Source organism: Helianthus annuus, chromosome 2 (genome assembly GCF_002127325.2).
Source record: "Helianthus annuus cultivar XRQ/B chromosome 2, HanXRQr2.0-SUNRISE, whole genome shotgun sequence".
Classification (NCBI taxonomy): Eukaryota; Viridiplantae; Streptophyta; class Magnoliopsida; order Asterales; family Asteraceae; genus Helianthus; species Helianthus annuus.
The window spans coordinates 137,497,665-137,511,426 of NC_035434.2; the positions used below are offsets into that span (position 1 = coordinate 137,497,665).

Consider the following 13,762-nt stretch of genomic DNA (forward strand, 5'->3'; position numbering starts at 1 on the left):
GTTTTGGTTTCCATGAGAGTTAAGGTGGTGGATGGCGCAAATACTGTTAATTTTGGGTGGAGTAGAAAGCCAATGGGTCAATCCGAGGAAGCAGAGCTGAACGAATTGGTGGCTGCCATTCGGAATCTATCGCTCAATATGCTATTTTGAAGTATTATTATCTATACATTCCAATATCTCAACATATTCAGTATTTTACATGTTCAAAATTTATCTAATTTAAAGCTCCTAATTTTTATTTTTGAATGCTTGATTATGTAGGTACATCAAGATAACGGATAGATACTTGGAGCATGTAATCGTCAAATGCTCTGGTCTAAAGAGCCTAAATTTTTATGCACTTTCAAGGTATGGGGTTTGTGAAACTCATATTGTCTTTTTGATTTAATGTCTAACTATTAACTTAATTAAGCACTTATTTTAATTGTATAGCTTGTGGATGTTTTATAATTTGTTTTGCCTTTTGTGCTTTTGCCATGTTCTGTTACTACTTTCTGTTTGGTAAATAGGTTCTTGCGGAAGAATTCTTAAGCATATCGTTGGCACTAGAGACGAGTTCCCAACTGTAGTTGGTGGTTGAGCTAGGTTCCGACATTCGAGGTTTGTGTTTGCTCTAAATCATGACTTTATCAAGAACATGATTACTGGTACCTAACATGCTAACTGTGCTATTCTTATCATCGATTCCACGACTGGTGGTTTTGAAGCTGGTATTCAAAAGACGGACACACCCGTGAACATGCTCTTCTTGCTTTTACCCTTGGTGTCAAGCAAGGTAAAAATGAAATAGATTTTTTATATTCTTTTTAAGAAATTTTTATAGTATGTTTTGCTAAATGTTTGGATTTACAATTGTAGATGGATGCCACCACACCAAAGTACTCTAAAGCGAGGTGTGATGAAATTGTTAAGTAAGTGTCATCATACTTGAAGAAGGTCAGGTACAACCTGGACAAAATCACATTTGTTCCAATCTCTGGATCTGAAGGAGACAACATCATTAAGAGGTCTACGAACCTTGACGGTACATGGGTCCGACCCTTTTTGAAGCACTTGACCATATCAACGAGCCCAAGAGACCATCATACAAGCCTATCCGTCCCCCACTTCAGGATGTGTACAAGATTGGCGGTATTGGAACTGTGCTGGACTGCTGGTGGACGTGTTGAGATTGGTGTCATCAATCCTGGTATGGTTATCACTTTTGGACCATCTGGGTTGATCACTAATGTTAGCAAAAGGTCCAAAAATGCAATGTAATTTGCGTTACACTCATGACTATTGCCTTTTTTGCCGATGAGTCTTCTTTCCCACCATCACCACCTGATGGTTTTCGCTGCGGTTTTAGATATTTATGGATGTTTATGAGCCCTAATTTGGATGCAATTAAGTATAACGGTGGCTGGCGGTTAATGTGTTAGTTTTTTATTGATTCTGTTTCAGATAAATGGCGTCTTCTGCGGATCCGTGGATGAGGGAGTATAATGAAGTGTCTAAACTTGCTGATGAAATTACTGGTATGTATCAGAGAGGAGTTCGTTTGGAGCAGGTTTGGAAGCTCAACATCATTCGTCTGCGATTCAGAGGAAGATTACGATATTGAGAACTAGACTTGATAGTTTGCAGGCTCTTCTGATAAAGCTTGCTACAAAACAGCCTCTGTAAGTATTCACTATTCAGAGAGCGTTATTATCTTGCTTTTGTATTTCAAACATTTTTAAAGCTGGAACAAAACTATCTACATATCAATTAACCTGTTTTTATGATTTTTAGAACGGAGAAAGAAACGCAGATGGCGTCCGCGTTGAACATGTCAAGCTTTGGTAACAAGGACAACTTGCTTGGGCCAGATACTAAACTGGCTGATGACAGCAGGGTGTAGGTTTATGGGACAAGGTTACTTACCGTTTCTTACTTGCTTAAGTCAACTGATTACTATTTTTCTATTCCACATCATATGATTATCAGAGTATGTCGAGTGTCTGGTTTAAATTTATACTTATGGAATAATAATCATGCTTTCTATGGAAATCAATATTGAATATAGTTCGTGATTCATTGGATTCACGTGAACAAGCATATGGTTATTTGGTATGCGATTGCACCAACTATTAATAAGTTATATTGTCATCTAACTCATTATATGTGGTCGTTTTTGTTTTAGTCTGCGGGTTGCGTCGATACTGCTATCAGGAACCTCCCCCCATCTGCTGTTGGTGATCCCAGCAATCTGGATGCAATGGGCCTTTTAGCTGCTAACAAAGGAAAATCGATGGAAGCTACTGTAGAGCAATTTGTGACGGAAGCTCACTTTGTGTTTTCCAGAATTTCAGTTCACCCACATGTGTAGTGAGAAGTATCTCCACACCATACACCCCCAACACATACGGTGTGTATGAATGGGTTTATTTAGATTCTAACTTTTTAGTTGGTCAAGTAACTTATTGGTTTGTTTATGTTTTGTTGATGGGCAGTTAGAGATCTTTATCCATATCATTCCGGAAGATGCTAGCTAGCAACGCTTTGACCATTATTGATATTGGAATTGAATGACCGAAGCTCATGAGTAACAAAAGCCTGTTAGATATACACAACTTTTTATTATGTTAGCTTCTCTTCTCGCTATCCGTGGTGAATATAGGGTTTATTTTGTTAGGTTGCATCAGGTAGAAAAAGAGAGATATGGCAAGGGATGACGGCGAAGAGATAAGCTGCGATGGGTTAGGTTGCATCAGGTATGTTTTCTTCTCACTAGGAACAAGTAGTTTTCAATTTCGTGAATTCAATTTTTTTTATTTGTTTATTCGTGAAATCTGATTGATCTGTAGAATCATGTCCTACGCCTACCTTTTCAAGTTTAGGGTTTTCAGGGAAGTTGAAGTCAATGAAGAGTTTTGGTCAGAAGAAGAAAAAGAACGATGATTATTATGAGTATTAATATCTGGCTTCTGAAGTGGTTCTTCAATCATCAAGTAAATAACTGTCAATGAACAGTCTTTAAAAACAGTAAGCTGAATGTCCTACCTTTTTTAATTATTTTTATGAGTATTAATATCTGGCTTCTGAAGTGGTTCTTCAATCATCAAGTAAATAACTGTCTGTCACCTTTCCTAAATATTAAGCATTCTCTTTACATTAAAATCTGTACTGTTAGAGATAGCATGTTACACTCCAGCATTACTTCATTTTTTTTAAATGGACTTTCAAAAGTATAAAACTGTCTGTCATGCTTTTGCATCCTTACACCACAACCACTTCTTTAACTCTAATATATTGACTAGGTCTTTACCATTATTTCACCATATTTTTATGTATGTGGGATTATTGTTAATAATAAATAGGCTTTGTTTTGTCAGACAAATGTTGCAGAACCGGTGAAGACGGCAAAAAAGATCCCGAGCCATAAATTCACAGAGCTTTCTGGAAACAATATTTTCAAAGGTGACGAGGTGCCAGCATCGGCAAACCACTGAGCTTAGCAAAGCTTCGAGAAATAAGTGGAAGTAACATCTTTGCTGACGGAAAAGCGGAATCTAGAGACTATCTAGGGGCTCGCAAGCCGCCAGGTGGAGATAGTAGCATTGCTTTGGTTTAGGTTCTAACACATTTGTTTTCAGTATCATTTTTTATTTTTCATGTCTTTGGTAGTTGGTACTTGGTGGTGCTATTCATATGGATTTGACTGTGCGTTTGTGGCTCTTTATCATCTGTTTTTCTTAGCGTATATGATAGTTTATGGACCCAGTATGTGTTCTTTTGGCTAATTAGTGCGATTATTTTCATAATTATGTCTATCGTCTGCATGGATTACTTTCTTTTTTCTTTTTTTTTTTGTTCTTTTTTAAGGATTTTTTTCATCACTCATTTTAATCATAAATAATAATTATATAAATAACTTTCTTGAGCCTGGGAAGCAATCGCGGGTGATACCCTGGAAGTCTTTGGTAGCTTATAATGTAAACTGTTGGTTTTTGATTTCATATAACATGTTACTTATTTTTTATCATTTTATTTAAGTATTTATTGCTTATAAATAATAAGTGACATGTATAACTTTCTCGAGCCCGGGAAGCATTCCCGGGTAATAACCTAGTATATATATATATATATATATATATATATATATATATATATATATATATATATATATATATATATATATATATATATAGTGTGGGGTTCATTGGGGAACACCAAAAAAGTGGGGAACAGGGGAACACCCTTGGATTAACTTAATCAAGGGCTGAGATTAAGTTAATTAAACAAAGGCTACTTTTACACGGAGGGGTAACTTAGGTATTTAAAAAAAAGATGATTAGAAAAGAACAGGGGAACATCCAATCCAAATGTCTCCCACAGTCACCACTGCCACCAGCGAAACCCTAGCGGAGGTCTTCCGCAAATCTGGTCGCCGGAGACAGCGGGGAAGCCTTATCCATGTTCGATTTTATCTCAATCGGATAGTTATTTATCAGAGATTGATACGATAGTTTCAGTTTTCAAATAGATGTATGTATTCCTCAATCTTATGCACAACTGATTCATTAATCAATCATGTAATTTGCTTTTTTATTCTAAAACCTATATTACGCATGATTGGTTATAGCAGAATGTTGCTGAAACATTTCGACTGATTCATACATACATATTGAAAAATTTTTGTTTGATTTGAAGTTTCGATGTAGATTTTAGCATCAAAAGAACGCAAACGGATCAAATTATTGATATTTTTACATGTAAAACCGACCAGGTAAATGTTTCGCATAATTATGCATGTTAAATGCTTGTCTGAAAATCATGTTGTTGTAAGCATCAATTTTTTTTAAATTGTAATTATTTGTTACTGGTAGATTCGTCAAAAGTATTAATATGATTTCGGGATAAAGAAGAATTTAGGGCTCGTTGTTCGTTTCCCCCAATTGGATCACAACCACACTGGTTGTCTGATTTATTAGATCTTGTTCTGCTAATTTAGCATCTTGTGGCTCTCATTCGAATGCTGATGTTGATGATCGGAAACCTAAATCTGGATCTGGTGTTGTTGCAAATCAGCAAGTGAAAATTTTCATTGATGTTTCATAAATTAAGTTCATAATTCATCAATGTTTCAAAAGTACGATTATCAAACACCTAAATTCGGTTAATTCGGACTCAACGCCGATGACCACAGTCCACAGACAGTAGTAAATGGAGAAAAGTATGCTCGGAGAGTTAAGGACTCCTCCACCAGAAGATTAATCTCGTGATGATGATCGACCAACTCCAAATTCAAAATAGGTTAGTTTCTCACTCTTTTTTTCTTTTGTAGATTTCTTCATGCTAAATATCTGGTGCAGTTTATACAATTTGATTTTTACACCAAATAATTGGCCTTCAACTCTGTAAATATCTGTCAAATAAGTATTGTTTTTGTCAGAATCGTGGCAATGAAATAGTGAATGAATTGTATTTGTGTGCTTACTATGCTTCTCATCTTTGCAAAGTAGTACCAAATTCGTTTCAAATATCAATGATATTGCATTCCTTTTACCTCTTTTTTTTATGACAATTTAGATGTGGATGAATGATATGAGTATTACCTATATTGATTTTGAATATGCTATTACATTTTCTAATAACTTTGATATGTTGATTCTCTTTTCATCCTTGTAATTTAGTACTAAATTAATTAAAATAATGTTGTAATTTTTCTACCTTTTGATTTAGATGTGGTTCCACATGAATTTTAAATGTTATAAAACTCACTAAAAAAACTTAACATGTAAAACTAATAAGTTTAACATGTAAAGTTATGTTACAGTGATTAGAGTGATGTCAAATGATAAATGATAATAAGTTTAACATGTAAAACTAATAAGTTTAACATGTTAAAGTTTATTGTACAAAACTTATTTTAATATATTTGGTCAAATAAAGTTAAATCAAGTTTAGTTGACCAATTCAAATATTTTTTTAACATGTTAAATTAATTTATTTTAGTATTTTGAGCCCGCATAGATTACACACAAAACTTTATTTAAGTATTTTAAACTCTAAGCTGAAATTCAATATATAATTTGGTTAAATAAAGTTGAATCGCACCTAGTTGATCAACGCAAACTCTCATTTAACATGTTAAAGTTTATCGTACAAAAATTATTTTAACATGTTTGGTCAAATAAATTCCAATCGAGTTTAGTTGATCAATGTAAACGCCCATTTAACATGTTAAATTTATTTATTTTAATATTTTAAGCCCGCATAAACTCCACACAAAACTTTATTTTAGTATTTTGTACTCGAATCCAAAATTTAATATATAATTTGGTCAAATAAAGTTAAATCGAACCTAGTAGATCAAGGCAAACTCTCATTTAACATTTAACATGATAAAGTTTATTATACAAAACTTATTTTAACATGTTTGATCAAATAAAGTCGAATCAAGTTTAGTTGATAAATGCAAACTTTTCCTTAACGTGTTAAATTAATTTATTTTAATATTTTGAGCCCGCATAAACTACACACAAAACTTTATTTTAATATTTTGGACTCTACGCCGAAATTCAATATATAGTTTGGTTATAAAGTTGAATCACACCTAGTTGATCAATTTAAACTCTCATTTAACATGTTAAGGTTTATCGTACAAAACTTATCTTAAAATGTTTGGTCAAATAAATTCGAATCGACTTTAGTTGATCAATGTAACCGCTCATTTAACATGTTAGATTTTTTTATTTTAATGTTTTTAACCAGCATAAACTGTACACAAAACTTTATTTTAGTATTTTAAACTCTAATCCAAATTTTTATTTATAATTTGGTTAGATAAAGTTAAATTGAACCTTGCAGATCAAGGTAAACTCTCATTTAACGTGTTAAAGTTTATTGTATAAAACTTATTTTAACATGTTTGGTCAAATAAAGTCGAATCAAGTTTAGCTGATAAATGCAAACTTTTCTTTAACATGTTAAATTAATTTATTTTAATATTTTGTGCCCGCATAAACTCCATACAAAACTTTATTTTAGTATTTTAAACTCTTATCCAGAATTTAATATATAATTTGATCAAATAAATTTAAATCGAATCTAGTAGAACAAGTCAACCTTTCATCATGTTAAAATTTATTGTACAAAACTTATCTTAATATGTTTGTTCAAATAAATTCAAATGAAGTTTAGCTGATCAATGCAAACGTTTTTTTAACATGTTAAATTAATTTATTTTATTATTTGAGCCCGCATAAATTACACACAAAACTTCATTTAAGTATTTTGAATTCTAGGCCGAAACTCAATATATAATTTAGTTAAATTAAGTTGAATCGCACCTAGTTGATCAACATAAACTCTCATTTAACATTTAAAGTTTATCGAACAAAACTTATCTTAACATGTTTGGTCAAATAAATTCGAGTCGAGTTTAGTTGATGAATGTAAACGCTCATTTAACATGTTAGATTTATTTATTTTAATATTTTAGCCAACATAAACTCTACACAAAACTTTATTTTAGTATTTTAAACTCTAATCCAAAATTTAATTTAAAATTTGGTCAAATAAAGTTAAATTGAACCTTTTAACGAAAACTCTCATTTAACGTGTTAAAGTTTATTGTACAAAACTTATTTTAACATATTTGGTTAAATAAAGTTGAATCAAGTTTAGTTAATTAAAGCAAACTTTTCTTTAACATGCTAAATTAATTTATTTTAGTATTTGAGCCCGCATAAACTATACACAAAACTTTATTTTAATATTTTGGACTCTACGCCGAAATTCAATATATAATTTGGTTAAATAAAGTTGAATCGCACCTAATTGATCAATGCAAACTCTTATTTAACATTTTAAAGTTTATCGTACAAAACTTATCTTAACATGTTTGGTAAAATAAATTCGAATCGAGTTTAGTCGATCAATGTAAACGCTCATTTAACATGTTAAATTTATTTATTTTAATATTTTTAGCCAGCATAAACTCTACACAAAACTTTATTATAGTATTTTAAACTCTAATAAAAAAATTTAATTTAAAATTTGGTCAAATAAAGTAAAATCGAACCTTGTATATCAAGGAAAACTCTCATTTATCGTGTTAAAGTTTATTGTACAATTTATTTTAACATGTTTGGTCAAATAAAGTCGAATCAAGTTTAGTTGATCAATGCAAACTTTTCTTTAACAAGTTAAATTAATTTATTTTAATATTTTGAGCCCGCATAAACTCAATACAAAACTTTATATTAGTATTTTAAATTCTTATCCGGAATTTAATATACAATCTGGTCAAATAAATTTAAATCGAACCTGGTAGAACAAGTTAACCTTTCATCATGTTAAAGTTTATTGTACAAAACCTTTCATCATGTTAAAGTTTATTGTACAAAACTTATTTTAATATATTTGGTCAAATAAAGTTTAGTTGATCAATGCAAACGTTTTTTAACATGTTAAATTAATTTATTTTAGTATTTTGAGCCCGCATAGACTACACATAAAACTTTATTTAAGTATTTTGAACTCTAGGCTGAAATTCAATATAAAATTTGGTTAAATAAAGTTGAATCCCACCTAGTTGGTCAACACAAACTCTCATTTAACATGTTAAAGTTCATCGTACAAAAATTATTTTAACATGTTTGGGCAAATAAATTCCAATCAAGTTTAGTTGATCAATGTAAACGTTCATTTAACAATGTAAACGTTCATTTAACAATGTAAACGTTCATTTAACATGTTAAATTTATTTATTTTAATATTTTAAGCCCGTATAAACTCCACACAAAACTTTATTTTAGTATTTTGTAGTCTAATCCAAAATTTAATATATAATTTGGTCAAATAAAGTTAAATCGAACCTAGTAGATCAAGGCAAACTCTCATTTAACATGATAAAGTTTATTATACAAAACTTATTTTAACATGTTTGATCAAATAAAGTCGAATCAAGTTTAGTTGATAAATGCAAACTTTTCTTTAACGTGTTAAATTAATTTATTTTAATATTTTGAGCCCGCATAAACTACACACAAAACTTTATTTTAATATTTTGGGCTCTACGCCGAAATTCAATATATAGTTTGGTTAAATAAAGTTGAATCACACCTAGTTGATCAATTTAAACTCTCATTTAACATGTTAAAGTTTATCGTACAAAACTTATCTTAAAATGTTTGGTCAAATAAATTCGAATCGAGTTTAGTTGATCAATGTAACCGCTCATTTAACATGTTAGATTTTTTTTTATTTTAATATTTTTAGCCACCATAAACTCTACACAAAACTTTATTTTAGTATTTTAAACTCTAATCTAATTTTTAATTTATAATTTGGTTAAATAAAGTTAAATTGAACCTTGTAGATCAAGGTAAACTCTCATTTAACGTGTTAAAGTTTATTGTATAAAACTTATTTTAACATGTTTGGTCAAATAAAGTCGAATCAAGTTTAGTTGATAAATGCAAACTTTTCTTTAACATGTTAAATTAATTTAAATTAATATTTTGAGCCCGCATAAACTCTATGCAAAACTTTATTTTAGTATTTTAAACTCTTATCCAGAATTTCATATATAATTTGGTCAAATAATTTTAAATAGAACCTAGTAGAACAAGTCAACCTTTCATCATGTTAATGTTTATTGTACAAAACTTATTTTAATATGTTTGTTCAAATAAAGTCAAATCAAGTTTAGTTGATCAATGCAAACATTTTTTTAACATGTTAAATTAATTTATTTTATTATTTTGGGCCCGCATAGACTACACACAAGACTTTATTTAAGTATTTTGAACTCTAGGCCGAAATTCAATATATAATTTGGTTAAATAAAGTTGAATCGCAACTAGTTGATCAATGCAAACTCTCATTTAACATGTTAAAGTTTATCGTACAAAAATTATTTTAACATGTTTGATCAAATAATTTTCAATCGAGTTTAGTTGATCAAGGAAAACGCTCATTTAACATGTATCTTTTAGCCTGCTGCTGAAAATTCAACATGTATTCCGCGTATCAAAAGTACACTCGCCATACCAGCATTATCCAGTCCAGGATTTGACCCATTTAGCTATGAACAAAACCCAAAAACATCTTAATCGCATCAGTTAGAAGCTGCCGTAAATTAAAAAAAATGAACACAAAGAGGAGGGCATTGCATATACCATATAATTAAATAGGAACTACAATTATCACTCACTACACTCGGCCTTATAAGATTACGGACGCGGTTTGGTAAATATTGGGTTGTCACATGCTAGAGACCTAATAAGCAGTGTCATTAGCCCACTAATACGAGATCTACTGACTTGTTTATGAAAATTGGCTACGAACAGAAATGTTAGTTAAAATTGTAAGTATGTGTAGTTATTTAGTATGGATTACTTTTTCTTCATCTTTTTTTGTAGACATGTACAGTCGATGCACAAAATTTGTTTGGCCTAACCAAAGGGCTTGCATCAGAAAACTATTTGGATGATTGCTAACCAAAGTCTATGCAGTGGCTACTCGTAGTTTACAATCTCCTTCTTTTGGCATTTTTAATCTACCATTAGACGTCACTTTTCATTAAAAACTAACTATCTTTATTGTAAAAATGATAAAACCATATTAAGTTTATGTATTACAGGTGACCAGATCTAGGATGGATGAGGAAATTATAACAAATACTTGGTAGGAAAAGCCAGTATAATCTTCATGTAAGTGATTTTAATAATCATATTTTTCTTTATCAGTTGTGTGTATGGTTTTCCCTAACTTTGTGATTTTTAAGGAAACTAAGGGGCTGTTTGGCTAAGCTTATTGATATGACTTATTTGCTTATTTGAAAAGCAAATAAATCATAATGGAATGACTTATTTACTTATTCCTCTCACATAATAAGCTAACCCAAACACCTTTTAACTTTTCAAAAAGTAAATAAGTAAATAAGTCACTAAAATAAGCTTAGCCAAACAGCCCCTAAAGTCATGTTTTGAATATTATATATGCAGGCTATCTATGTCCTGCACCCAACGTTTGGACTAAAAGTTGCAGTATTTATAATGCAACTTTTAGTAGATGGAATGGTATTCACATATATTCTTCACCTTAACCATAGCTTCAATTATTTTAAAATAATTCACTATATGAAATTAATATCCGCTTGCTTACAGGTGTGGAAGAAGGTTATATGTGTTGATCGAAACCAAATAGTTCCTCTCATTCACACATTAATAAATGTAAAATCTTTGTTCCTACATACAGCCCATTTTAATGTAATAATTTTTATCAAATCATATTTATTAAGCTATCAATTTGAATACATGTAAGATATTATCTTACATTACAACTATACTAGTATGAATAAACAAATACAATCTTCATCATACCTTGTGTTTTCTCGTAAACTCCTAATACAGTGGGCCATTAGCCATGTTAAATGCCCTAGTACAACAAAGTAGATGAGCCACCTAGTAAAAAATTGATAATTAATGAAGATTAAGTAAAATCATTTTCAATATTTCAAACTATTTTTTTCATTTACGCATTACATCGAACACCTAATCTTCATGAAAGATACCTTCAATGCTTCATCTTAAGTATGAAATGTTTAAACATCAAAACTATAAAGGTCATCAAAAACAAAATCAAAAAATCAATCCGATTGTAATCGTATAAAACTGAAAAAACAAAGAACAGAACAAGAACAATTACAAAAGCTGATGAATGAACTCACCTCAAGTCGTTACACTGCAATTGTACAAGAGCACATGAATTCATTCGATTAGATGAAGTTTATTCAAATTTTAAATGTAAAACTGTACCGTCAAACTGAAATCCATATACAAATCTTGATAATCATATTGCTCAAATTTCACATTCAGATCTAAGAGGAAGAGGAAAAAGAGGAAATCGAATAGTGAGGTTGAATTTAAGTGTTTGAATCTGAATTAAACATGATGACAGAAGGGATGGTGAAAGATGATGAATTTCTAGGGTTTTTGAACGGTTGGAGGTTTGGAGCCACCGTGTTTGTGAAAGTGTTTCTGGTTAGCCGGGGAGGCAATCTTTTTTATTTTTTTTGGACGAAATTACCCATGTTCCCCTGTTCCCCAGTTTTTTGGTGTTCCCCAATGAACTCAAATTAAAGATAAAAAGACACTCGATTTTACGGTGAAATTTTTATGAAAAAATAGTGTCGTATAAAAAAGTTATGAACGTTTAAAAAATGGGGGTGGAATATGCATGTGCCTTGCATGTGGAGAGAGAAAGTCCATAAATATGATTTTGCCAAGATACCCTTCCACTCATCCTTTCTCTTACACTTTTATCTTAACCATTGGTTTGAAAAATGGATGATTAACATTCCTTCTCATCATACTTAGGCAAAATAAACTTTTTATTTGATCTTACCCCTATATATATATATATATATATATATATATATATATATATATATATATATATATAACTAAAATTAGTTTAAACTCTAAAATAATTATTAATTCTTACATTTCATTAAAAAACAACCTAAATTTAAAAAGAAAATAATTAAAAAACTACTAGTCTTCATTTGGCACTTCGTCATTGGGTTCGTTTTGTTCGTTGTTCCAAATGTATTCCACCAAGTCCACTTGAAGGTTTTGATGGGAGAACCCGTTTAAATCTTGTTGTTCTACACTTACCGGAACAGAATTCCCGTTAGGTGCATTTTCGTCGTACTCACAAATCGCTCTACCTTCGTCTTCGATGATCATGTTATGCAGCACGATACAAGCATACATACAGTATCGCAACTTCTGTGGTGTAAAAACACGTGCTGGATGTTCAAGGATATGCCATTTTTTGTAGAACCGCAAAACACTGTTCAATGTCTTTTCTCGCCGCCTCTTGAAACTTGGCAAATTTCTTTCTTTTATCGTATGTCGGGTGCGGAATAGTTTTAACAATTGTATAGTACGTTTGGTATATTTCACCAGCAAGATAGTAACCGCATCTGTATTCCACCCCCGAAACTGTAAAACTGGTGTCTGGGCCAGTTCCTGTTATGACATCGTTAAAGAACTTTGATTGGTAGATGACGTTAAGGTCGTTAAGCGAACCAGGAACACCGAAAAAAACATGCCAAATCCACAGATCTTGTGACACAATAGCCTCTAGTATTATAGTTGGATGACCATGATCGCCTCGAGTAAATTGACCTTGCCACGCAGTAGGGCAGTTCTGCCAAGGCAAGTGCATGCAATCAATGCTTTCGAGCATTCTTGAAAAACCATGTCTTTCTTTGTGCGCTTGATATAATTTTTGGACGTCATTTGTGTTTGGTTTCCGTAGATATTTCTTATTATATAGCTTCACCACCCATTCGCAAAACTTGTACACACATTCACGTGCTGTCCTTTCGGACGTCCTTAAATACTCGTCCAACGAATCGGGTGTCGTCCCGTATGCTAGTTGGCGAATGGCCGCCATGCATTTATGTAAAGTGGTGAATCCCCTTTGGCCCCTAGCATTGTATCGAAGTGTGAAACACATATCAAACCACGCCAAGTCGTCTGTTACACGGAAGGACAATCGACGACTCATTCGGAACCGACGTTTAAACACCGCAGCCGTATACATTGGTTAGTCGGCAAAATAATCGACCATTAATCTATCATGGGCACCTAAATTATTAACAGCGATTAATAAATTAAATAAATTATTAACACCGGAAAATAAATATAACTAAATTATTAACACTGAAAAGTAAATATGACTAAATTATTAACATCGAAAAAATATAACCTTCTCA

General features: G+C 31.5%; 1 protein-coding gene and 1 long non-coding RNA gene across 2 annotated transcripts; one reads left to right on the forward strand and one right to left on the reverse strand.

The window, feature by feature from the left end:
- The first annotated feature begins 633 nt into the window (after positions 1-633).
- Positions 634-1,062, forward strand: LOC118489093. Its single transcript, XR_004886132.1, has 2 exons — positions 634-775; positions 859-1,062. It is a non-coding gene; the product is annotated as an uncharacterized LOC118489093 (long non-coding RNA).
- An 11,733-nt stretch (positions 1,063-12,795) lies between these two features.
- On the reverse strand, positions 12,796-13,440 carry LOC110896627. The gene has a single exon (XM_022143862.2). The coding sequence runs from the start codon at positions 13,438-13,440 to the stop codon at positions 12,796-12,798; it is 645 nt and encodes a 214-aa protein (XP_021999554.2).
- Between the last annotated feature and the right edge of the window lie 322 nt (positions 13,441-13,762).